At 45.2% G+C, this 24,954-nt stretch overlaps 1 protein-coding gene across 3 annotated transcripts in view; it reads left to right on the top strand.

The window, feature by feature from the left end:
* SPRED2 (sprouty related EVH1 domain containing 2) overlaps positions 1 to 24,954 on the top strand; it is a 126,778-nt gene that overhangs the window by 18,228 nt on the left and 83,596 nt on the right. For 2 of the 3 annotated variants that reach the window (XM_027555643.1, XM_027555644.1), the window contains one exon: positions 154 to 330. The exons of the other annotated variant lie outside the window; for it this stretch is intronic. In XM_027555643.1, coding sequence (XP_027411444.1) covers positions 154 to 330 — 177 coding nt within the window. The remainder of the gene's footprint in view (positions 1 to 153; positions 331 to 24,954) is intronic. 3 annotated transcript variants of the gene reach the window in all.

Here is a 24,954-nt window from a genome sequence, read left to right as displayed (position 1 = left end):
TTTAGTCTCCATCAGCTGGGCATCCTTATTCATCGAGTAAAGGATCCCTTGTGAGCCTAAAGATTGCTTTGTGGGGTTTCAGGTTCCACATCACATTGCTTTTGGATCATCCAAACCATCAGGGCGGTTTGCTTATAAATGATTTGCCCACAGATCCCTCCTTCCACAAGCCTCTTGTTCCACATGGAGCAGTGCAGCAGTGACCAGGAGAAGAGACCACTGTGTCCAGTCCACCCATGCCCGCAGCCTGAACCAGAACTCCTCCCCAGACTGTCCTAACAAGGGCAGTTTATCAGTTTTAATAAGAGGCCGCAGGAGGAACATATCCAGGTTGGTTTGGCATGCTTTCTAGGACACAACATCTGTCTGTCTTTCCACTTTCACCTTTCTCCTCCCTAGACCAACTGAATTAGAATTTCACCCTCACACCCTGTGTCAATATTTCAAAAAAATCTGGATTATACTGTGTCTTAGACTAATCAAGATTTGGAAGAGGGAAACACCCACCAAACCTAGAGGGCTATGACCAACCAAGATGGCACCACCCAAGCCTTCCTCTTTTGAAAGATCCCCCTGGGTGATGGGTGTTAACCAGACTTTATTGTGGTGATCATTTTTTAGGTATATACAAATAGCAAATCATGTTGTACACCTGAAACTAATATAATGTTAAATGTCAGTTGTAGCTAAAAAAAAAAGTTCCCGTATCACTGCCCCTGAGTCATTTACCTGAGTCATCTGTCATACAGAAGGGAATTCAAGTCACACACATCCTTATCAGGGGAGGGGACCATTGCTGTTTTCCTTCCCACTCTTTCTTCATGATTCCATCTCATTCACGTTAGTAAATCATCTCTTAGGGAGGAAGATACCAAATTGATGTTACATGTAAAGTGAAACCATAAGAGACAATGCAAAATAAATTCTAATTGTTGATTCAAGAGGCCTTTTTTTTTTTTTAACAAAAAACACTCTAAAACACACCAAAAAATCACCTACAGCTGTCCAAAATTACGACTGTTTTTTATTAACTTTTTTAAAAGTTTGACTGAAACTTTAAAAGCCCTAATAATTTTTTTCAGAAGTTTTCCTTAGTGATGTAATACAGATGCCTTTAGGATATGAATTTAGCTATTTTAATTAAGTAGTAAATACAGGAGTGTTTTTTTATTTTGTCTTTTAGGGGGTGGGTAGAATGGGGCCAGTTATTTTACAGGAAACAAGAATAGTTCTTGAGTTTGATTTTTGACAAACCTTTTGTTTTTATAAGACCGGCATCTGTTTGAATTTAAAGGAAAACAGATATAGAATCATATGCTTTACCTAGAACTGAAAAATACATTGACTTAAAACAGATGTTGCTAACAAAACTGATGCCAGGTATTAAGATTGTAGCTTTTCATCTGAAACTGTGGCACAGGATGCAACTGTGGGAGAGGTTGAAAAAGTGTTTTAATATCTTAGGAGAAAGTGTGAAGGGCGCTCTTAAAAACGGGAGAGTCTTGCACAACAGTGTGAACGTATGTACTTAATGTCACTGAACCATACACTTAAAAATGGGTCCAATGGTAAATGTTATGTTGTGCATATTTTGCTACCACTAGAACAGGTTATTTATTTATTTTAAATGGGACCAAGTCAACTCATGACTTCATAAGAAGTCTCAAAGACTTCTTTCTGGAAAAAATGGCCGTCTGAGCACAACTGCGTGGGCTGGAGGGCCTCAGACATCAAATCAATTTCACATCCTTACCTGTAGGTTTCCAGTTCCTGTCAATCTGTGCCTAGTCCCCTAGGCTCCCCTCTTCTGCCTCCCCCTACCGCAAAAAACAGCTCCGCTCAAGACGTTGGAGGCAAGATGGACTTTGAGATGAGGCCAATGGTGCTAAAGTTTGTGTATCGCCTAAAGGTTCTTCCAGTGAGTGAGTGTATTTCTGCCTAAACTAATGAGTCTTGAGAAAGGGTTGGAACCTCCCAGAAAGCTTTCAAGGTCCTGACGGCCTTGCAGGAGAGCTTACAGCTGAGCTGGCCTTGGGTGCGAGTGCTGTGGGTGATGAGCCCTTCCCAGGCAGGAGATCAGGATCACGGGGAGGCTGGCACAATAATAACCAGGGAAGCACCCATGGGCGAGCACTTCGTGTCCAGAGCCTCAGTGGTGACAACCATATGGGACGACAGCACAAAAAAAAAGTGTAAAGAACCAAAGAGGCATGTTGGCTCTTCTGCTTTTCCTCTGTTTGGAAACGAGGAGTCAAAACCTGGCAGGCGAAATTCATAATCACTTAATTTAAGCAAACGCACGAGAACGAATGTGTGCTGAGGCCATGCCAGTGAGAAAAACAACTCTCCCTTTGAACGTGTTAGGCTCTTGTTTATGTAAGACGTGCTGTTTTCCTCTTTAAGTCGTTTTGCTAGTAGCCCATGGGTGGAAACTGGGTCCTTAGAGGTTCTGAAATGGCATACGCCTCGAGTGGGAATATTAGCAACTTCTTCTACAGCTTTCGTGAATTTTGCAATAAAAATAGCAAATCTGTTTTACCTGCGGTTCATCACTTTGGTTGTTGGAAATCTATAGTCCTTTATGAACTGTTTGTAGATTTGACACTTTCTGGTCTTGTCAAACGTGTCACCACGTTTTGGCACTCTCCATGTTGAGTAGGAAAAAAGCAAATGCTGTCATGAACCATTTTGATAAGCTTTGGGGAAAGGGTTACTCATGATTGAGGGCATATTTGCTCATGTGAGAGCACTCCACCCTCAACCCCCAACCCCCACCCCACCCCGGGGATGGAAACGCAGGGTCTGTGGAGATCTTACTAATGCAGGGCTGGTAAGTAGGTGCTGTTCTGCTGCCCCAGATGGCCCTTCTCCCTCTGCCCAGATACTTCCAAGATAAGGGGCCCTCGTGCCAGGTGACATGGATATGTGGCCCTGATCGTCAGCAGCTCATCTATGGAACTACTGTCCTCTGTGGCCACGACAGCCAGCTCTCTGCTGTTCTGTCTCCCCACTGATACATGAGGAGAGCTTCTGCTGCCCAGACACCGTCCCAGTCTCCTTATAAAACAGGGATCCAGAACTGGAGGTGTTTCTCCAGCTGCCTCAGGCTCATGGATGCTGTGCATGTTGACGTCTCCCTGACATGGGGGCTGTGGTCAGTGTAGAGAGATCGGGCTGTATATGTGGAAAATGTGGCTCCCTGTGCTGAATGTGCACCCTTGACTTTGTGGATGGGTTTCAGCTGTTCTAGGGGAGCTGATCTCTTTCCCATTCAGAGGCATAAAGAAGGCTCTCCTGGTGCCAGCCTGAGAACTTGCTGGGGTCAGTTATTGCTCTTGGATAATGGGCAGGGGGAGAAAGGGAGTTCCCTCCTGCTTCAGAAGATCCCTCCGCTCCTGAATGAAGGACTCTGGTCTTCTGTGTTCCCCAGCTGGTATTCTTTAGTGGGAGTAAGGAAGAACAGGTGAGAAGGTGAGTGAACTGCTTATAGCACTGAAATCGTAGTTTTTCAAAGCTGGTCCTGGGCCATCTACTCAGAGTTGGTAGTCTGGAGAGCTTGTTAGAATACAGATGTCAGCAGGCTACCCCAGACCTCCTGGATCAGCCTCTCTGGGCATGTGGCCCGGAGAATCTGTATTTTTGAAAAGCTCCCTAAGTGAATCCTCTGCCTGCAAGCCAGAGTTTGAAATCTATTCCCTAAATTGTAATTACATCCTGGATGTTCGTTTTCTGAAACGTCCAACTACGGAGTACTCAGGAATCTTAAAGGCCACCTTTGTGCCTTACTCCAGCCACCCAGTGCTTTTAATAGTTCCTGAGTGTGTGTTTACACTATCTGCATTTTATGAAGTCCATAAAGACATATTTACTCAACAAGTCACCAGCGCTCCAAAGGTCAGCTTCCCTCCATTTGTATGAAAGGCTCTTAACTCCAAAGTCAATTAACACCAAGATGGAAGCCAATTAAGACAAGGAAGTGAGCTGTTTAGGCCGACACTCCATCCCTAACTTTTGTCCCCTGTTGTAATTTAGTTTTACAAGTTCCTTCAGGCCAGTTAACTTTGCTTAGCTTATGCCTGTGTGGCCCGGTCCAGTGCACAGGTAAAGTGCCATTTGACAGGTCGTCATGTGAGAGTGCTGTTTGAAAGCACGTAATTAAAGTAACAATTAAATGATACCGTGTCAGCACTTTGGCAGCTGACCAAATCAGGCTACCTGCTTGCATGCCGCTGGGGTACCCTAGGAACGCTGGGGAACGAGGGCAGGGAGACCCAGTCTCCCTCCGTGTGGCTTATAGAGCCTGCTGTTGGGTGGCTTGCACGTTGCTGGGGTACCCTAGAAATGCTGGGGAAGGAGGGCAGGGAGACTCAGTCTCCCTCTGTGTGGCTTGTAGAGCCCGCTGTTGGGTGGCTTGCACGTCGCTGGGGTACCCTAGAAATGCTGGGGAAGGAGGGCAGGGAGACTCAGTCTCCCTCTGTGTGGCTTGTAGAGCCTGCTGCTGGGTGGCTTGGATGCCATGGGGTTACCCTAGAAATGCTGGGGAAGGAGGGCAGGGAGACTCAGTGTCCCTCCGTGTGGCTGGCTTGTAGAGCCTGCTGTGTTGGGTGAGTCTTGCCTGGGCCCGGAGCTGAGTCATTCCTCAGAGGATTAAGTGAGATAACCTGGGTTGCGTGCTCAGCACAGTGCCTGGTACATGGAGCGCAAGCAGTTGAAAAAAGGCTATCTGCTACAGCTGATGTTGATGATCATAACATAAAAATGGAAAACCCTGAGAGAGAACGAACACTTCGGGTTAGCAGTTGCAGTAGGTCAGGAACTTCAGCGGATAGGCGTTCCACAGTGAAGGCAACCAGAGTAGACAGCCTCTGGACCCCTTCCAGATGCCAGCCAGCCAGGTGCACTGCCCTGAGACCCACTCCCCCCAGGGAAAGGTATGGGCCATAGCTCCTTCTGATTTTTACTGTAGATTCAGTGCCCGACATCTTTTCCCTACCTTCTCATCTATGAAATTCTCATCCTTAGGAGCAAAAAGCTAGGTCCCCTTTTGATATGATTTGAGAACCATTTTCATCTATTGAGGTCAAGAACCAAGATGGTGAGTGCAAATAGCGATAAAAGGGAGACTGCCCGAGCACTGGATGGGAGGGGAGGCTGGGGGAGAACAGATTCATGTGTGTATATGTGTGGCTGAGCCCCTTTGCTGTTCACCTGAAACTGTCAGAACATTGTTTGTTTAATCGGCTCTACCCCAATACAAAATTAAAAAGTTGAAAATTGAGTTAAATTTTAAAAGGGAGACCGCCTGAGAAGGAGGTTTGACCAAATGCCAAGACCATGTTGGAGATCCTGGCATTGTAGGGACGGGGGACAGCCCTGTCTAGGCTGCTTGCAGATTCTTTGACATCTGTATGTGAATTTATACTTCTTTTTTCTTTGCATTAAAAATTATTCTTGAAGTCTTCATCAGGAAACAAAGTTTTTATTACTGGAGGTGAGACTGTTGAGGTGGATTTATTTTTTTTAATATTTTTGTTTATATATTTGACTGTGCCAGGTCTCAGCTGCAAGTGAAATCTTTAGTTGCGGCGTTCAAACTCTTAGTGGCAGCATGCGGGATCTGGTTTCCTAACCAGGGATTGTACTCAGGCCCTCTGCGTTGGGAGCACAGACTCTTAGCCACTGGACCACCACAGAGTCTGTTCTTTTTAAAATAGTGTACAACGTGTAAACTACTAAAGAGCTGCATTACTGCAGGAAAGCAGGGAGGCAGTAGGACTTCTCAGTAAAGACTGGAGGATTTAGACAAGTGCTGTACAATGCAAATACCTCAGGAACTGCATAAGTGACATTAAATGGTCTGGGAGCAGTGTGTTTAAAAAAAAATAGGTGAGATTAATTTTAATATATTTTATTTATTTAACTCAACCTGTCTAAATAGTTGTTTCAATATGTATGTAATCAATAATAAAAATTGTTATTGAGATATTTTGCATTTTGGGTACAACACCTTTGAAAGGCAGTGTATATTTCACACTTGTAGAGCACGTCATTTGGACCAGCTGTATTCCAGGCGTTCAGTAGCCCCAGGGGCCTCCTTGTATCAGCGCCCTTCTAGACTGAGGCAGGCCTGATGTCACCTCCTCTCTGTTACTTATTAGCCATGTGACCAGGGGTAAATCACCTGAACCATTCAAAACCTCAAGTAAAAGAGAAACCATAGTATCTCCTTTCCTAGGCTGTTGTAAGTATTAAGTCAGATGACGTATGTTCCTAAGAGTCCACGAAGAGGTGCTCTGTAATTGGCGTCTACGATTTTGAAATCACTGTTAATTGCCTGGTGGTGGTTTAGTCACTCAGTCGTGTGTGATTCTTGTGACTCCATGGACTGTAGCCCGCCAGGCTCCTCTGTCCATGGGATTTCCCAGGCAAGGATACTGAAGTGGCTTGCCACTTCCTTCTCCAGGGGATCTTCCCGACCCAGGGATTAAACTTGAGTCTCCTGCTGTTCCGTAGGGTATGGATTAAAGGATGAGGGTTATGATGAAAGCCAGCATTGGGGCAATATTTATAGGCTGAAGGAAAACTCCAGAAAATCTGACAGATTCCTGGGACTGGAGACTGGGATTTTGTACACAAAAGCCTTGGAAGGGGACTTTAGGGCTGGCTGAGCAATTTGCAGCTCTACCACCAGTTCTCTTCCTAGGTGGTTCAGTGGTAAGCAGTCTGCCTGCCAGTGTTGGAGATTCAGGTTCAATCTCTAGGTCGGGAAGATCCCCTGGAGGAGGTCATGGCAACCCACTCCCGTATTTTTACCTGGAGAATCCTTTGGATAGAAGAGCCTGGCTGGCTCAGTCATAGGGTCGCAAAGAGTCGGACACGACTGAAGCGACTCAGCACACGTGCACACATACCTTTTATGGGCTTCGTCGGTGGTGCTAGTGTTAAAGAACCCTGCCTGCCAATGCAGGAGACATAAGAGATATGGGTTCGACCCCTGGGTCAGGAAAATCCCCTGGAGGAGGACATGGCAACCCACTCCAGTATTCCTGTCTGGAGAATCCCGTGGACAGAGGAATGTGGCAGGGTTACAGTCCATAGGGTCGCAAAGAGTCAGACATGATTGAAGCGACTGAGCACGCACGCAAGGTGTAAACAGAAGGGACAGATCATGCCTGTCTGATAAACAGCCCCAGCGAGACAGGAGAAGGGACCCAAGAGACTGGATTTGTGAGGAACTCTCTCGAGCTGAAAACAGAGACAGGTAAATCCTGTCGAAGTGTGCATGGGGGATCTAGTGCCCCTCACCCATTTGGTTTATTGACTACCAAGATTCTAGACTTTGCCAAGGATTTGTGATGGTGTAAGATACCCTAAGGGACTCTGAGAAAGAAGTAGGAAAGGGGAGGAACAGAGGCCTGGCCTGGGGTGATGGCATGCTGGGGAGTTACCCTCCACACGTGGGCTATGTCATAACGTTCTGATAACATTCTTTTTTTTTTTTTCCTGCTCTGCTTCCTCGCCCAACTTTTGATATTTTTATTGTTCGTTCTGGAGAGTAAAATTACGACCGGGGCGTCACACCGTTTTGTGTTAGTAGTAGTATTTTAAGATGTAAAACACTGCCAAGAGCCAAAGGGAGACTTGTTCTGGAACTGGAGTTCTAGGGAGTTACCTGTGCTCCCCAGGTGAAGCTTGAGCCGATACAGTGTCTTCACAGGTAAAAGGACAGCAGGATCCAAATTCAAGTTGATCTTTTGATTTAAGCAAAACAGACACCAACATCTGGATTTGCAGAGCACGTGCGTTCAGGTGTGTGTGACAATCTTGTGTACGGCAGTACTCGCCATGGAAACTTCCCTGGTGGTGCCATGCTTAAGACTGTGCTTCCAACGCAGCAGGCACGGGTTCGATCCCTGGTCAGAGAACTAAGATCCCACATGCCACGCTGCATGGCCAAGAAATCTTTTTTTAAAAAAGATTCAGCATAAAATTACTTGAAATAAGCAGCATCCCTTCGCTCAGCCTGCATCAGAGAGAAGCTTTGTGTGCCGTACACCCACCTCTTTGATTTTACTAGCTTTTCTCCTGCATCTGTGGCCACACAGCTTCAGGGTCAATCAAACCCCCTCTCACTGAATCTTTACTGAACAAGGAGAATTTAAATATCTCTAAAGATTGTCATTGGATGGGTTTTCACTGCAGACAATGTTTCCCTCGAATTTAGGCATAGATGTTAATTGCCCACCTCCCCACCACACAGACTCGAGTGTGCAGGCACACACACCGAGGGGGAGCCATTTGTTGTTAAGAAGTCATTGTGATTTGGGAGTTTTTCATTGTTAGCATTAGCTGTGAGGTCAGAGACTGCATTGTGGGACAGTTAACCATGAATTAAGAATGCCCCATTTGAGAAAGAGATTCAACTTTCCACCGCCCCAGGTAGTGTCCAGTGACTTGGAGCAGAAGCGCGCTTGAGCAGTGGGTGGGCAGGCGAGTGGCTGGTGGCGGGCCCTGCCTCACTCAGGTCTGAGTGCAGAACGGCGGATCTTATCTCTAAGGAAGTGGCGGCTCCCCTTATCTGGCCATTCTGGTGGAACAGGTTCGCTCCCAGCAAAGGAGAACTTGATGTTAACTATTTCTGACCTGTCACACCTGCAGCCCGGAGGGCTGGTTTGTCAAGCAGAAGGAAAGGGAAATAAAAACACACCCTGAAGTCTGTTGCCATCTGCCCCTGACCTCAATAGAAAAGACCCTCCCCAGAGATAAAAAGTCGGGACATTTCAGGTGTGGTGCACAGAGGGTGTAGTGGTGAATTTGGTTTCCACGACCACTTAGCCCGTCCCATCGTCACTGCCTCTCTAAAAGCTCTTTGATATCTTTGAGACAAGAGTGGGTGCACAGATAAAAATGTGGGTTTCACTTTGCAAAACTAGGCTCTTCGATTTAGGGGAGGAGGAGGAGGTGGACACTGGTGTTGCTTTCTGCATTTTGAACATTTTGATTAATTATTCTTGACCGCCACGGAGAGTGAATTCTAAGGAGGTTGAAGGACTGCAAAGTGTGTGGGTGGAGCTTTGGGTGAGCAGGATTAGGAAGCGTACTTTCTCATGTTTTCTCTATGGGGCACAAGCTGAGGGATTTACTGCCTCTGGGATGGTGTTTGTGGCTCCGGGCGTTTTGCCTGGGCTCGGAAGGGCTGGCATCCACCTCTGGGCTGTTGCTCTTCCAACCTCGGGGTAGCATCAGGAGCTCCAAAGAGTGTCCATCAACAATATCTAGGCCGGAAATGCCATTTAACAGATGGGGACACTAAGGCTCCTAGGAAGTGGAGCCCCAGGTGACACAGTGGGATAGCAGGGAAGTCTGGGCGGCTTGGTGGCTTTCTGTCCCCACGGGGATCATCCAAATGAGTGCCAGGAAGAAAGAGTGTGTGTGTATTTGGGGGGTTGCTGCCCATTGTAGGGGTCAGCTTGCAGAATTAGTTTTGAAGCACAAAAAGCCCCTGCAGGAAAGTGAGGACGGTCCCTGGGCAAAGAGGTCTTCTCAGACAGGCGGGATCCGGGTAGGAGGAGGAGGGCCAATGAGTGTGAGGACTTGTGGAGGAGCTCAGATGTAGCTGCTTAAATTAGTTCAAAGTGAGAAATGTAATTACTATACTTGCACAAACCAAATGTCTGAACATTGTTATAAAATGAGGTGTAATCACAGAAAAGAGGATTGCTCCCAGCATTCCTCCCACAAAATCGCCTTTGTGTTCAGCAGAGCCCAACGGGTGCTGATTAATCTTCTGGGGGTGTTGAAGGCCCATTAAGTTCAGGTGTGTGTATTGGACTTAATTGGGTGGGGGAGTTTTCATCCTGCTCCTTTGGACGATCATTCACATTTACTTTGCATTTGTAACGAATTCATGATGAAGGGAAAAAAAGAATCATTTTTTAACATTTTAGCTTGGAATACTTTCGAGTCAGAATAAAAGAACTAAGCAAGGAGGAAAATGGGAATTTACAGCACTGGCCCTTGTTAACTGCTATTTTAGTGATAAAAGGAAAGATGAGAAGGATATTTCAGTAACTCCCTGAGAAACAGCTTTCTCTATCAATATTTTTATGTCAATTCTGTACTTTCCTCCACCGAACCGAGATGTGCTGTAAGAAGGCAGTTTGAGTCCTGATTCGGCCATTTGTTAGTCAGGTGACCTAGAGCAGTTACATAAACTCTGAGCCTTAATTTCCTCTTCTGGAAAGTGGGCTGATGGAGGTACAGTTAAATATCAGTAGATCACCTGGCACTGAAGAAAATGCGTGGTAAACGTTAGCAAGCTGCCATTGTCATCCCCATCGTTTCTAATCATATTTATAACATTGTGTAAATACTGCACCAAAGATGGGAGGGAAGTGGGCAATGAAACCAAGAAAGGTTTCCAGGCCAGTTGTTGGGGAGGGAAGGAGAGATTTGTTTGGCAGAAGGAAAAGGCTGATGTCCAAGTTGGGGACCTGTAAGTGGGATGACTGTCATGCCTGCATTTGCAAGAAACCAGTGCTGAAGCTGAAACTCCAGTACTTTGGCCACCTCATGCGAAGAGTTGACTCACTGGAAAAGACCCTGATGCTGGGAGGGATTGGGGGCAGGAGGAGAAGGGGACAACAGAGGATGAGATGGCTGGATGGCATCACCGACTCGATGGACATGAGTTTGGGTGAACTCCAGGGGTTGGTGATGGACAGGGAGGCCTGGCGTGCTGCGATTCATGGGGTCGCAGAGTCGGACACGACTGAGCCACTGAACTGAACGCGCAGTTTTGTAGACCTACACTTGTACTCTTTGCTGCTCAGTGGCTTCTCCTAGATCTTGTGTCCCAGACTTGTGTGTGTGGTGGAGGGGATTGTTGACTCTCCAACTCCAGAGACCCCAGGTCCACGCTTATCTGTGTACCCTAGGGTTTAGTTCCAGGAAGACAGTGGGCAGTTTGCCTATTTTGTTTGTTGCTGCATTTAGTGCCTGGTTAAGCAAGATCTGCCAAATGAGTGAATGAGATCCAGTAGGAATGAGCATCTAATGTTAAATTGTACGTGCTCCTTGAGAAAAATCCCCAAGAAAACTGTCTTTACTGAGACTGTTCAGCTGTCCAATAAGAGACAAACTTTTGAAAGAACTTGGTTTAGTTAAAGATATGTTGTATATACTTGTGCTTACTTAGTTCCCCTGTAATTCATTAATATATTTAATATATGTGGTTAACTTTGTGAGTATATGTGATTACAGCTTTTAACTTTATTTTACATGGTTGCCTGCCTACACACAATCCTTAGAACTCTTAAAGGGGAATATAATGAGCATGAATGTACCTTTTTTTTCAAACTGACAATGCTGCTGCTTCTGGAATAAAGTGTTTAAATATCATATTCACCTAATTACTGGTCTGACCAGCATAGTGCGAGCAAGTGCCTTGAGGTCCAGGCCTTTTAGACCAGGGCATGAAAGTGGGTGTGAGTCACCTGGTGGGGGGATCTTGTTGAGCTATAAGTTCCAATTCAGCAGGCTGCAAGCCTGTATTTCTGATGTTGACTGGGGGATTTTGCAGAAACTAATGCCTAGGGCCGGTGATTTGTTTTGTAAGCGAATATTGAAGCACCCCTGTTTGAATATCAACAACTTTTTTTGCATGTAATGTATTTATTTGAAACGTTGTGTATATCGTACTAAAGCATTGTAATAATTCGTTAGAGTGTGATAGGCAGTATAGCAGGCACCTCTGTGCAGGGAACAGAACATCTATTACAAGTATACTGTGTGCTTTCCCCCGGATAAGCAGATTGTGCTTTCTGGCAGATTTTTTTTTTTTTTTTTAAATCCTGTGGGTATTATTTCCTTTAAAATATATTCTTTTATTTTACCTGATAGCGGACAAGGTGATCTTTGTCCTTGTAGAAAGGACAAAGGAGGGCTCTTGTAGAAATGAGAAATTTCATAATGTGTCACTTGAAAATTTTACAGTATTATACTTTCATTTATAATATACACAAGGTTGGAACAAAAATCTAATGGCGCAAAATGTGAATGATAACAACAATCATAAGTTGTATAATAAACCCTTGATCAGTTTTAAGCTCTAACAGCTTTCCATGGTGATGTTAATTGTATCTCTGATCAATAACGTCCCTGTAGCAAAAGACATATACAATAATGTTCTAGTAGCAAAAGCCACATATAATGTCTCCAGTCAATGATGTGTTAAGTTTTCCTGATACTGCTGCAGGCTGTGCTTTGGACCAAATTTTGAGTAGCCAGGCTCCTCTGTCCATGAAAATTTCTAGGCAAGAATACTGGAGTGAGTATTCCCTTCTCCTGGGGATCTTCCTGACCCATGTATGGAACCTGGGTCTCCTGCATTGCAGGCAGAGTCTTAACTCTAAGCTACCATGGAAGCCCCCTCCTGTACTTTATCCTTTCTGGAAATAGTTGTTTCCTTAGGAGGGCCATTGTTTGGTTTGTACATGACAAACAGTACTGCCAAGTATAGCTGCTTCTTGAAACTTGGACGTTTCAGGATTCACTGTGGACCTTGAGTGAAGTCTGATGCTTTATATTTGGCTTCTGGGGATGTATTTGGGATTTTGGATGTAAATCAAATGCTAGTTGGTTCAGTGTTGGTTAAAAGTAAGGATTGTGCCGATAAATTCTTTGGCAGAGGTATAAAATGCCCCAAACATGGTAGATTCATTTCTGTTTCTCAGTTTGACCAAATGTGCTCATCAGCGTCTAACCCTTTTTTGGTTAATACTGGCACAAATTTTCTGCCGTCTTGCAAAGTAAAAACCTTAATTATGATTTTTTTGCGTATCTATACCTTGCCTGTTGATCTTAATAACTTCAGATGCAGCCGCTTTGTGGAATTACATTGCTCTAATTCAGACACTCATATAGGTGTACACTTAACATCTACTTTGTCTTAAGATGCTGTGATTGCGTAGTGAACTCTGATGGGAATTACTATGTGTTTATTACTAAGGCTTCATCTCCTTAGGTGCCGCAATGCGCCCCCACCCCCAGGTGCCATCTCGTCTAATGGCTTTATGTACCATTCTGTGCACAGATGACTCAGGTTGATTCCTCCAGGCTGGCTCTTCCCAGAGTTCCAGATTTGTGTCGGTATCGCTACATGGATGTCTAAGATGCATCTAAATTTAAATGTCCAAAATAGACCTTCCAGTCTTCTGGAGCTGGGCAGCCCATTCACCCCCTTCTCCCTGTCACTGACAAATGACACACCATTCACTCAGTAGTCCAACTTTAAATCTGGGTAGGAGGTACCACTGTCTATTGATTTATATGTTCATGGTCAGTCTGCCTGTACATGCGCAGGAACCACATTTGTCTTCTCTAGAGTATACTAGTGTCACCTAGAAAGTACCTGAATTTCAGTACGGTAGAGTCTTAAGTGGTTGTTAAATTAATGAATGACTTTATCTTGAATGCAAAGAACTTTGGTGTTCTGCCAACAGTTGGTATTTATTCATGACTGTTTGGGCAAAAAGTAAAATAACAAAAAGGAAAGTCAGTCTGTCGGACTCTGTGACCCCATGGAATAGTCCATGGAATTCTGCAATTCCACATTGCAGGCAGATTCTTTACCAGCTGAACCACCAGGGAAACCCAAGAATACTGGAGTGGGTAGCCTATCCCTTCTCCAGTGGATCTTCCCACCCCAGGAATCAAACTGGGATCTCCTGCATTGCAGGCAGATTCTTTACCAGCTGGGTTACCAGGGAAGCCCCCAAATAACAAAATAAACATATTATTCTTAAAGATTTTTTGCTTTGTTGTATTGCAAAGAAGTCTTTTTACTATGTTGGAAGGTGAGGTACTCCTGCTGCTACTGCTGCTGCTAAGTCGCTTCAGTTGTGTCCAACTCTGTGCGACCCCATAAACTGCAGCCCACCAGGCTCCCCCGTCCCTGGGATTCTCCAGGCAAGAACACTGGAGTGGGTTGCCATTTCCTTCTCCAATGCATGAAAGTGAAAAGTCAAAGTGAAGTCGCTCAGTCGTGTCCGACTCTTATCGACCTCAGGGACTGCAGCCTACCAGGCTCCTCCATCCATGGGATTTTCCAGGCAAGAGTACTGGAGTGGGGTGCCATTGCCTTCTCCCAGGTGCTCCCAGTAGTGGTCAAGTTGCTACATGTACCTTTAGAGTTACCTAAGAAAATGAATGGATATTTATGTTTTAATCTCCTGATTGCTTTACCATTTATAATCAGTGAGTGGTCTAAATGTCAGCATTGATTTAATTAAATTATTGACCCACCATTACTGGCAAATACTTCTTGAGCTCCCACTACTTATGAATCTTTGTACTTGATGCTAGAATGGAAAAGAAAAAACGGTATAATACATGGTGACTGACCTTGTAATTCTATTTGTAAACATTCAGTCCTTGACTTCTGGTTAAACATAGTAAACTGAACAAGTGTATGTATTTATATATCTGCTTCTTCCCAAAACCCTAATAAGATGACATTGAGGAATGAAAACAGTATGAACCCAGAAACCTCCCAGAGAGATAGCAACCAAATCTTGCAAGATGAAATGCCAGTGTGTGAATGTTGGCTTAGCAGAGAAAGCTGAAAGCAGACTGCCTGCTGGGTGGGTGGTGCAAAGTTGGGGGTGGGATAGATGGCAGTTTCTGCTACAGAATTCTAAAGGCTAGGGTTCCAATGCAGTCCTGAACCAAAAACTGGGAGTGAAAGCCATTCCATCAGGGCTTGGGAGAAAGAAAGAGAACACCACACAATCCAGAAATCCAGCACAGAACAGAAATAGAGGAAAGAAGCTGCAGCCATGCAGCCAGTCCAGAGGGCATGGTGCAGGATGGATGGTCCCAGAAGGGGTGGCACTTGGAGCAGAAATGCTTTTGATCCTATTGAGAGCACATTTTTCAGCTCTGGCCCAGGGTGTAGATAAAATAGTAATCGATACACTGAAAAGTAAGCAACCATTTTAAAAGAAGGCCCGTTTTTAATGTAGGAATAAAACAAAGCTTATAAGAAAGAAAACATAACCATCACATTTTACAAGGTCCACTTTAAATATTTATATAATCATACTAAAGTAAAAGTGTCAGTTGCTCAGTCATGTCTGACTCTGTGACCCCCATGGCTTGGGGCCTCCCAGGCTCCTCTGTCCAAGGATTTCTCCAGGCAAGAATACTGGAGTTTGCCATTTCCTTCTCAGGGGATCTTCCCGACCCACAGATCAAACCCAGGTCTCCTGCTTTGCAGGCAGATTCTTAACCATCTGAGCCACCACTGAAGCCAATAATCATACCACTGTACCACCAAATCTTGATTTAATTAAAATGTCATATACTATTTAAGGAGGAGTGAGGAGTGAAATTGTGGAAGGTGATGTAAGAGAGCTAAGCCTGAGAAAGTCAGTGGATAATCAGTAAAATTGATGGCAGAAGGGCTGTGCATCAGTGGTTTCACTGGAAAAGTGTTTGCACCTGTATATCCTCTGAGGCTGCAGATAACCCTCTCACATGCTTTGGAGGAAGTGCCATGTCTGAAGAAGTCTAACTAAGAGTCCCATCCTCAAGAAGCTGGCAATCTGGTTAGAAAGGTCAGAGTCTGAATTAAATATAATTACGTTACCTTGTTTTGTGAACAAAGGTCAAAAAAGTGCCAAAAACATTGTAGAAATTTGATGGGAGAAAGGGGAGATTTATCTCTTTTTTAAAAATTTATTTTTAACTGAAGGATAATTGCTTTACAGTTTTGTGTTGGTTTCTGCCAAACATTAACACGAATCAGCCATAGGTTTACAGATGTCCCCTCCCTCTTGAACCTCCTTCCCACCTCCCGTCCCATCCCACCCCTCTATGTCAGACTTTTACCTTGGTTTTAGGCACTTGAGAGAAGCTTCACAGAAGAGAAGGGGATTCAATTTTGCCTTGATAGATTGGTAGTATTTGGATAAAAAGGAAAAGAAAGATGTCCTAAACCACTTATGCCGGTTGCCAAGAAGAGTTAATGTATCTTATTTGTTCAAGAGGGTGGCTACGAGGCTTGGGTCTATTACTTGGTATTGCTGCTGGCTGACTTCTGGCCGGCCTGGGTCATCTTCAGGGTTTCCATCCATGCTGGGGTGAGGGTCTCATAGGCCAGGCCGTGTAGATCACATAAGTCTGGCGAATGGAGGATCAGGATATAGTGAGCATCTGTTTCTATATCAAAATTTTTCTCTGTCAGTATTTCATTCAAAACAAAGAAAAGCCAAGTCTTTCCCTTTTCTTACGGCCATGACTGAATTTTTCTTGCATGAACGGTTCTTGTGTTCTTATTTAAAAGAAGAATTTGGCATATGGCAGACCTCCTCAAGCTATCTTTAGTTGGTTGTGGGGTGTAAGTGATTAAGAATGCAGCTGTACTTGTTACCAGCACAGGCTTTTAAGGAGTGAACTGCTAAGCAGACATGCCTGGTAGAAGTTTAGAATAGCCTCTTGGGATCCAAGATCTAGTTTTTCAAGCACAGGATATATAAGTCCCCACCCCTCAGGATTGAAGCCTGGAGGGCTGTTTGTGCCCAGAGGCAGCGTGACTTATTTGTTTAAAATGGCGGCCACTCTTGGCTCTGGTAGGGGCAGCTAGGCTTCACTTGCAGTAGACAGGAGGAGGCTGACTTCATTTTACTTTGTGTAGTTTGGCTTGAGTGCTCCTTTGGAATAAAACTTTCTTTACTTCTCCGGTGTGTCCCGGGACAAATTCATCTCTGTCCTGTTGCTCAGTTACACCATGGTGCTGGGTCCTTAGTCTTCAAAGCTTGGAACTCTCTCTTGCCTTTCCTCCAAAAATTTGTTCTTTCGCTCAGCAAATATTTACCAACGTTCTGCCCTACGCAGGACTGTGTGGCGAACACAAAGATGAATCAGGCATGGGGCCTGTCCGTAAATGTCATCAGCCAAGTCCAGGGCATCTTACAGTGGGGCAGACACTCAGGAGCTTTCACCGTGAAGGGCCCGAGAGTAAGGCCACTTGCTGTAGGTTTTCAGAAGGGGAAGGAGATTAGATGGGTGGGTTTCAGGTAAACCCCTCATGGAGAAGGTCACATCTGGGTTGAGCCTTGCAGGACAGGCTTAGCTGTGCAGAGAAAGAGGTATTGTAGGTCAAAGTATTTAACACATGTTCAGATTGCAGAGCAAGAGGATGGATAGGACTCCGAAGAAGAGTAGTCAGTGTTTACTGAGTGCTCCCTGCACTCCAGGCGCTTGACTGAGGCCTCACCTTTGTTATCCCATGTAATCCTCAGAGCAGCTTCTTTCCTGTGAACAAACTAAAGCCAAGGGACTTCCCTGGTGGTCCAGTGGCTAAGACTCCATACTCCCGGTGTAGGGGGCCCAGGTTCTATACCTGGTCAGGGAACTAGATCCCATGTGCCACAACCAAGAGTTCATATGAACCAACTAAAGGTCCCTCATGCTACAGCTGAAGGTCCCGTATACTGCAGCGAAGACTGAAGATTGAGTGTGACGCAACCAAGACCTGGAGCGTCCAAGTAAATAAATAGATAAGTAAATATTTTTAAAAAACCAAAAACCTAAGACCTGGAGCACTTCAGTAATTTGCCCAAGGAAGCTCGTAAGTGTTTAGAATGGAAATTTGAACCCAAGACAGTCTGATTCCAAATCTCAAACCGTTGGCCTCTTAAGACAGAGCAGGTATTGGCCAAGACATTTGAGGCGAAAAGGACTAGTATGAAAGGTAAGATTTAAAAACAGTGGTTTGGGGCAGATGGAAGAAAACACCTTGAATGCGGAACTCACTCCTCTGTAAGCCATAGGGAGCCATGGATGGTTTTTCACAAGGTGTGAAGGGATTGCTGCAAGACTGTAAGGCAGAGACATTTGAGTTTGACGCCAGGTGCCTGACAACCTCTAATGTCTCGCAACCTCATAACAGCCCTTTACGATGGTGTTATCCATGCCCCCTACTACCAGTGGGGAAACTGAAAGTTTAGCAAGGCTAAATGACTTGCTTCAAGTGGAATTGGGAGTGATGTGCAAGATGGACTTGAGGTCAGAGGCAGAGAGATCAGCCAGACCCCTGTGGGAGCCTATGAGAGATGGTGGTAAGAACCGACTGGGAGGACAGGAAGCGCCAACATGGGACACTTAGGGTGGCAGCTAAAGATGGGGTGAGTCCAGTGGCAGAGGTTTCCGACTTCTGTCTTAGGGATGCAGTTGTTGGAGGAAAACTGGGGAGTGTCCTTGAGAGATGGTTGGGCTGGGATGAGTGATCGATGAAATCTGTGGAGGATTAAAGTTGGTGAGAGAAGAGCTTGGAGGTGCGGGGAATGGGGCCGCAGATGGGGCAACACTGGATACTTAGATCCCAGGTTGGACAAAAGCCTAGGATGAAATTAAGGAAGTTGAGGAGGGGCACGTGGATGAGCGGCCAGTGGGCTGGACCCCTTAGGAGGATCTGGTGATAGAGGGAAGTTGAAAGATGTGGCAAGTCTTGGTCACCAGCCATCTCTGGACCCCTTGTGGCTAGAGTCAACACCAACCTGAAGCAGTCTCATTTTCCTCGTTTAGAAAATAAACATCACTTGGATTGGCATAAAGTTGCCTAAAATAAGACATGGAAGTAACATCATATGAAAACGTAATGGTTTAAAAAAAATTTTTTTAATTCCTATAAAAGGACTATCCCTTCCACCTTCTTTGAGTCTCACTGTGGTCAGAACCGGGCTTGATGTGCCAGGAGGTAATAAGCCAGACAGCTCAGGGCTCCTGGCAAGCCCAGTATCAGAAATGGACAGAAGGCACAGAGGGAGGAGCCCCACCCCCATGGGCATTCAGTAAACTGCAGGGGAGTGCGCTTCTCTCCTCAGGTTCAAGTGGGTCAGGTGAGGGTTTGATGAGTGTCTATGAAACATACTGATAAGAAACCAGTCTTCAGATAGTGTGTGATCCGCCGTCAGATTTGGCTCAAAGGTAGTCCTCAGCTCAGGGGTTTATTGAGGCTGCTTTAAAACAGAAGGTCCATTAAGCCCTGTTCGTGTCCATTCACAGCGGCTTCCCAACAGAGAAGCCTGTGCAGGGTGCCAGCAGCCACCTCCCAACCGTGACCCACCTCTAAAAGCAGCGCACTTTGCCAGACGCCTGTGAATGTTAAAAGCCGGGATTCATCTGCGGACTTGTCTTTCCGAACCTAATGATTTGTAATTGTTTAGTTGTTGAGCTGTGGTTGGTCTATTTTTAGCAGATTAGCTACCTGGGAGGAAATGAGAATTTGAATTATTTGCTGGACTTTAAAAAATTTACATCTCAGGAGCCGTCTTGTCCACAGATGCATATGACACAGGGAAAGCTTTTCCCGCCCTGCCCTCCCCCCAACCCCCCACCCCCACAGCCCCCACAGGTAACAGTCACTATTGATTTTCATTTTACAGTTTTCTTGCCTGGGTACTTCTCCCACCTCCTTAAGTAGTCCTCACAGCAACCTTTACTTGTGTGGTTTTAAGCCCATTTTAGAGAGGAGGCACCCAGGTTCAGAAATTTTGTAGTTTACAAAGATCCCCCAGCTGGTAATGCGGGAGCTGAAGTCTGGATCCCAGATCTTTCTGCCTGCACCATGGCTTTCTTCTCCCTTTATCAGGAGTAGCCTGTCAATTGGCAATGACAGTTGTTGAATGAATGAATGACTTCTTCAAAAAGACTAGTCCATATGCTCCCCAGTATGAGAGGATATTTGAGGTGGTTGTTTGGAGAAGGGGGCCACAGACCAGGAGACATCAAAGTCTCTTTTATATCTGGTAAATCCCTTTATTATGATTATCACAAAGGCCAAAACTATGATTGTTCAACAAACAGGTATTTAGTAAAACTGTAGTCTGCAGCTCTGGATTTGGGGTTGGAGGCCCGGGTAGAGGGGCAGGTTGGGGAGAGGTGACCATTCCCCACGTACTGTGCTCCCCGCAACAGTACTGCATCTCTGTGCAGGCAGCCAAGAGGTGGCTGAATGCTGTCCTCAGTGTTATTTTGGATAACATGATGCTACATTGTTTTGATCTCTGTACCAATAACTTTGTATAAGAAAAATACCTAGTTAATAGCTAGTTCTGTGGAGAAGGCAATGGCACCCCACTCCAGTACTCTTGCCTGGAAAATCCCATGGACAGAGGAGCCTGGTAGGCTGTAGTCCATGGGGTCGCTAAGAGTCGGACATGATTGAGCGACTTCACTTTTGCTTTTCACTTTCATGCATTGGAGAAGGAAATGGCAACCCACTCCAGTGTTCTTGCCTAGAGAATCCCAGGGATGGGGGAGCCTGGTGGGCTGCTGTCTATGGGGTCGCACAGAGTTGGACACGACTGAAGCGACTTAGCAGCAGCAGTAGCTAGTTCCGTGATCTTTTGCCTTTTGAGAAGGAGGCAAAGGAGAAATCGGTTTTAAACTCCTAACCGGCTCCTCATGGTTCCTTATTTTCTACTATTTAATAAAAGTAGCATCTTTCATCCTTTGAGTTCTGGGATCGGAAGGGCCTGATGGATCATCCCCAACCCACCCATCTCATTGTGCTGCCCTCTGCTTTTATCCCTCAGCCTTTTCCTTCAGCTCCCAACAATCCAGACCACATTGAGGAAGCACAGGGCTGGGAAGGAGGAGGACTGAGTGTCCCTGGCATGTTCTGATTAATCCTATTTATTGTCAAATACAGTTTTTTAATGAGCTAATTCATTACTGAGAGTAGGTCCCATGTAAATCCCATTTCGATCCTGTGGCTGTAATTTCTTAACAATTTCCCCATTTCAACATAACTCCATTGTACCATGGGTTTTATGATTTCCTTAGAACGTAGAGCCTCACCTCACATTTTATCTCAAAACTATGAAGTAAATATTTAAAAAATGAAAACCTTAAAATAGTAAACTAGAAGAACTCATAGGTAGATGTTTAACTCATCTTTAAGGGAAGAATGATTGCCCACAAATAGAAGTATTGGAAGAAATTACACAGAAACTCAGTGATACATCTCCAAACTTGGGTTTGTGTGATATCACAAGACAATTTAACGGACATAAAAAGCAAAAAAAAAAAAAATTTGCCTCGCTTATGATATATAGAATTAATATAGACTCTGAAGAATTCAGGAAATTACAAAAAGAGACACTAAGAAAACCAGTAGAAAAATAGACAACTTAATATTTTAAAAAATGCTAAGCTAACTGGCTAAAAGAGAACAATAAAGTTGGTTAAACATGAAACAAAATAGTCATCCCAACATATTACTAAAGTAATGCAGTGGAAACATAGTAGCAGTTTTATAGCAGTTATTCCCCAACTAATAAAGTAATGCAAATGAAACTATAGCCCTTTCAATGGTTATTAATTATCATATAGAAAAATATTTTTAATACTGGCATGGCTTTAGTGAGGGGGCATTTTTCATACACTGCTGCTGGAAATAGAATTTGGTGTACCCTTTCTGGAAAGAAACTTGGTGATATATATCACTAAGTTCATCTTTATTCAAATAATTTCTGTTGTCACATCCCCCTTTGGAAAGGCATTTGTTTGTCTTTAGTCGCTAAGTCGTGTCTGACTCTTTTCGACCCCATGGACTACAGCACGCCAGGCTTCCCTGTCTTTCACCATCTCCTAGAGTTTGCTTAAATTCATATCGGTTGAGTTATTGATGCCATCCAACCATCTCATTCTCTGCCACCCTCTTCTCCTTTTGCCTTCAGTCTTTCCCAGCATCAGAGTCTTTTCCAATGAGTCAGCTCTTCGCATCAGGTGGCCAAAGTATTGGAGATTCAGCTTCAGTCCTTCCAATGAATGTTCAGGGTTGATTTCCTTTAGGATTGACTGGCTTGATCTTGCAATCCAAGGGACTGTCAGGACTCTTTTCTGGCACCAGTTCAAAAGCATCAATTCTTCAGTGCTCCACCTTCTTTTACAGAGACGGAGTAATTTGCCCACAGTCCCCACAGTTTTTGACAGAGTCTGGATGTGAACTCAGAGTCAGGGTTGTAGAACCCGTGCATCTCTACAGGTGTCCCTCCATTCCAGCCCTTTACTGCCCCTCTTGACAATTATGTCATTGCTGCCCTCCACAGGCCACTGTATTGGCCATGTTAGACCATGTTAGTGCTGCTTCTCTCCAGCCCCTGCCATGGCCAGGACTGCCACTGACCTCCAGTAGAGGAAACACCTTCCCCCCATCCGGAGACTGGGGTGGGGATTTCCATAGTAGAGTCAGTGACCTCTGGAGATAGCGTTCTTTCAGTTTTGCTGCATGATCTTGTGGTGAAGGGCTGGGTCCAGGTGCAGCTTTGGTTATTTCAGGAAACACTTCTCCTTTTCCTTTTTTTTTTTTTGTCAAGTCTGGCTCACCAGTCATTCTCTCTGAAGGTGATTTTGGTTCCTCTCCCCAGACCATCAGACGTGTGTGTGTGCAAGTTACTCAGTCGTATCCGACTCTTTGCAACCCCATGGACTGTGTAGGCCATCAGGCTCCTCTGTCCATGGAATTCTCCAGGCAAGAATACTAGAGTGGGTTGCCATTTTCTTCTCCAGGGGAGCTTCCTGACCCAAGGATTGAGCCCCCATCTCCTGCTTTGGCAGTTGGATTCTTAACCACTGAGCCACCAGGGAATCAGGATACCCGGCTTTGTCCAACTAAGACTCTTGATTGCAGGTTGCTTTGTCAGCAGTAGTGTTCTCTAGATGGTGGATCACAGGCAGAATATATCTTTTTTGCTTGCTTAAAATATTTCTTCAACAAACTTGCTTTACTTTCCAGATATTAAACATGTACTACATTTTTGTTAAACTTATGCAGTTTTGCCCCTGCAGGATTTCCAGCTCCTTCAAAATCTGTGCATAGCTGATAGCTTCTTAGACCTCATTCAAGTTTGAGCAGCTCCATTTCTGTACCTGAAAGAAATGCCTTCAGCCATTGTCTGAACTTGTACCTTGCTGAGAACCCTGCCAAAGTTTCTTGATAATTGTTTGTTTTGTCACATTAATGGAACAATGAGAGGGCACTGGTATTCCTCACCCCTGAGGCAGAAAGACAAAATCTCCATTTCTTTTTAGGTGTTTGTTGATGGGGAGGGATTTGTTTTGCTTTCAAATCTAGAAATCTGTTATTTGACAAAGTTTTAGATACTTATGGAGACTGAGGTGTTTAGGCTAAAACAAAGTTTGAAGTTGAACCCTATGTTAATGTTTTCAAAAAATCTACGTGTTTCCTTGTCCTCTTCCTTCCCAAAAGTTCAAAGTATGAGTCTCCCTCCTGCCCCTTAACACACTTTTAGGAGGTAAGAGGGAAATAAAATAGCAGAATTATTCTTAATTGTAAAAGTAGGGTGTCTTCAGAATCTTTTAAGTTTCAAGGGAAAGACTGTGCTTCCCAAGGCAAGATGTTCCCTTTAAAAAAAAAAAGACTAATCTATCTTTGTATTGCTGCCCCTGGAAGGGGGATGAGGCATCTGCTGGGGCAAGAAGAAGGGAGAATTGCCAGGTGAATTCCTGACGCTGGGGCACAGCTCTGTGGCAAAGGGCCTTTTCACCCATCAGAGGAAAGAGGGACAGGGGCCTGAGAAGGTGGAGCGAGGGAACAGCTGGCCAGTCAGGATGGCCAGGTGCTGGTGCCCACAGCTCGCTCCACAGGGCCAGCATCCCTGAGGAGCTGTTAGAAATGTGGGGTCTCGTGTCCCCCTCCCCCACCAGAGACAGATCCCTAGACGATTGGCCTGCACTGCTTGTGAACACTGGTTGAATTGGTGGCTTGTGTGGTTGCTCAGGATAGCAGTTTACCTCTCAGCCAGGGACACAGTGGGGGAGCATGGGCTGGGCGCTAGACTGAGGAAGATCATATGATTAAATTTATAATAACATATTCTCAATACATGATAAAAGTACAGAAATTTGTAATATTGGACCACATGCTCAAGAGTTTGGGTTTTGTTTTGGGGACCTAGGAAATAACCAAGGACACACCAGGAGAGAGTATGTGTATGTAAGGGGAAAATTACTTTCTCACCACCTCTCCCTCCACCCTCGTTTTGACCCCTTGCCTGTGCTGGTAGAGTCTGCAGAGGAAACCGAGGGACTTCCTCTGCCACTGATAACAGCCCCTAAGAGCACATGATAAACCCCCCAGTGAGGGACACTAGGCCCTCCCAGACACCCTCACCAAGGTAGACTGCAGAGCTGTTCATGAAGGTCCTCACTGTTTGACAAGTCTCCAGAAATGGAGTCACAAGCCCGTGGCCAGGACCTTGGCTAATCTGAGCACCTCCCAGAACGGATGGGAGGCAGATGTGGGGATGGTACGGCCCGCCCTCAAGGCGCCCTGGGCTGGCATTACCTCATCCACCTTTTGTCGGCACTGATAGTGTTTCTGGCCCTACCCCTAATGGGAGATCCTTGCCTCAAGGGCTCAGATTCAGTTTGGTATGCTCTGGATTGACTCAGGTTAAACCTCTCCCCTCCAAACACACTGTGTTAAAATACACGGGCCTGCACACGGCTCCTGGGTAAGGCTGGCTAATGCACTAACCTTGGCCTTGACACCAGCCTGATTGCTAACTCAGGGTGGCTTTTAGATGTTTGCTCTCCCTAGTTTTTCAGTGTTTGTAGATTCCCTTTTTACCTAAACTTATATGTTTAGGTTAAAATTTGCATTTTTAGTTAGTCAGTATCAGTTCAGTCGCTCAGTCGTGTCCGACTCTTTGCGACCCCATGTACTGCAGCACACCAGGCCTCCCTATCCATCACCAACTCCCAGAGTCTACCCAAACCCATGTCCATCGAGTCGGTGATGCCATCCAATCATCTCATCCTCTGTCGTCCCCTTCTCCTCCTGCCCTCAGTCTTTCCCAGCATCAGGGTTTTTTCAAATGAGTCAGCTCTTCACATCAGGTGGCCAAAGTATTGGAGTTTCAG

Source organism: Bos indicus x Bos taurus, chromosome 11 (genome assembly GCF_003369695.1).
Source record: "Bos indicus x Bos taurus breed Angus x Brahman F1 hybrid chromosome 11, Bos_hybrid_MaternalHap_v2.0, whole genome shotgun sequence".
Classification (NCBI taxonomy): Eukaryota; Metazoa; Chordata; class Mammalia; order Artiodactyla; family Bovidae; genus Bos; species Bos indicus x Bos taurus.
The sequence above is the reverse complement of the archived record's forward strand: the minus strand, read 5'-3'. Positions and strand labels throughout refer to the sequence as shown.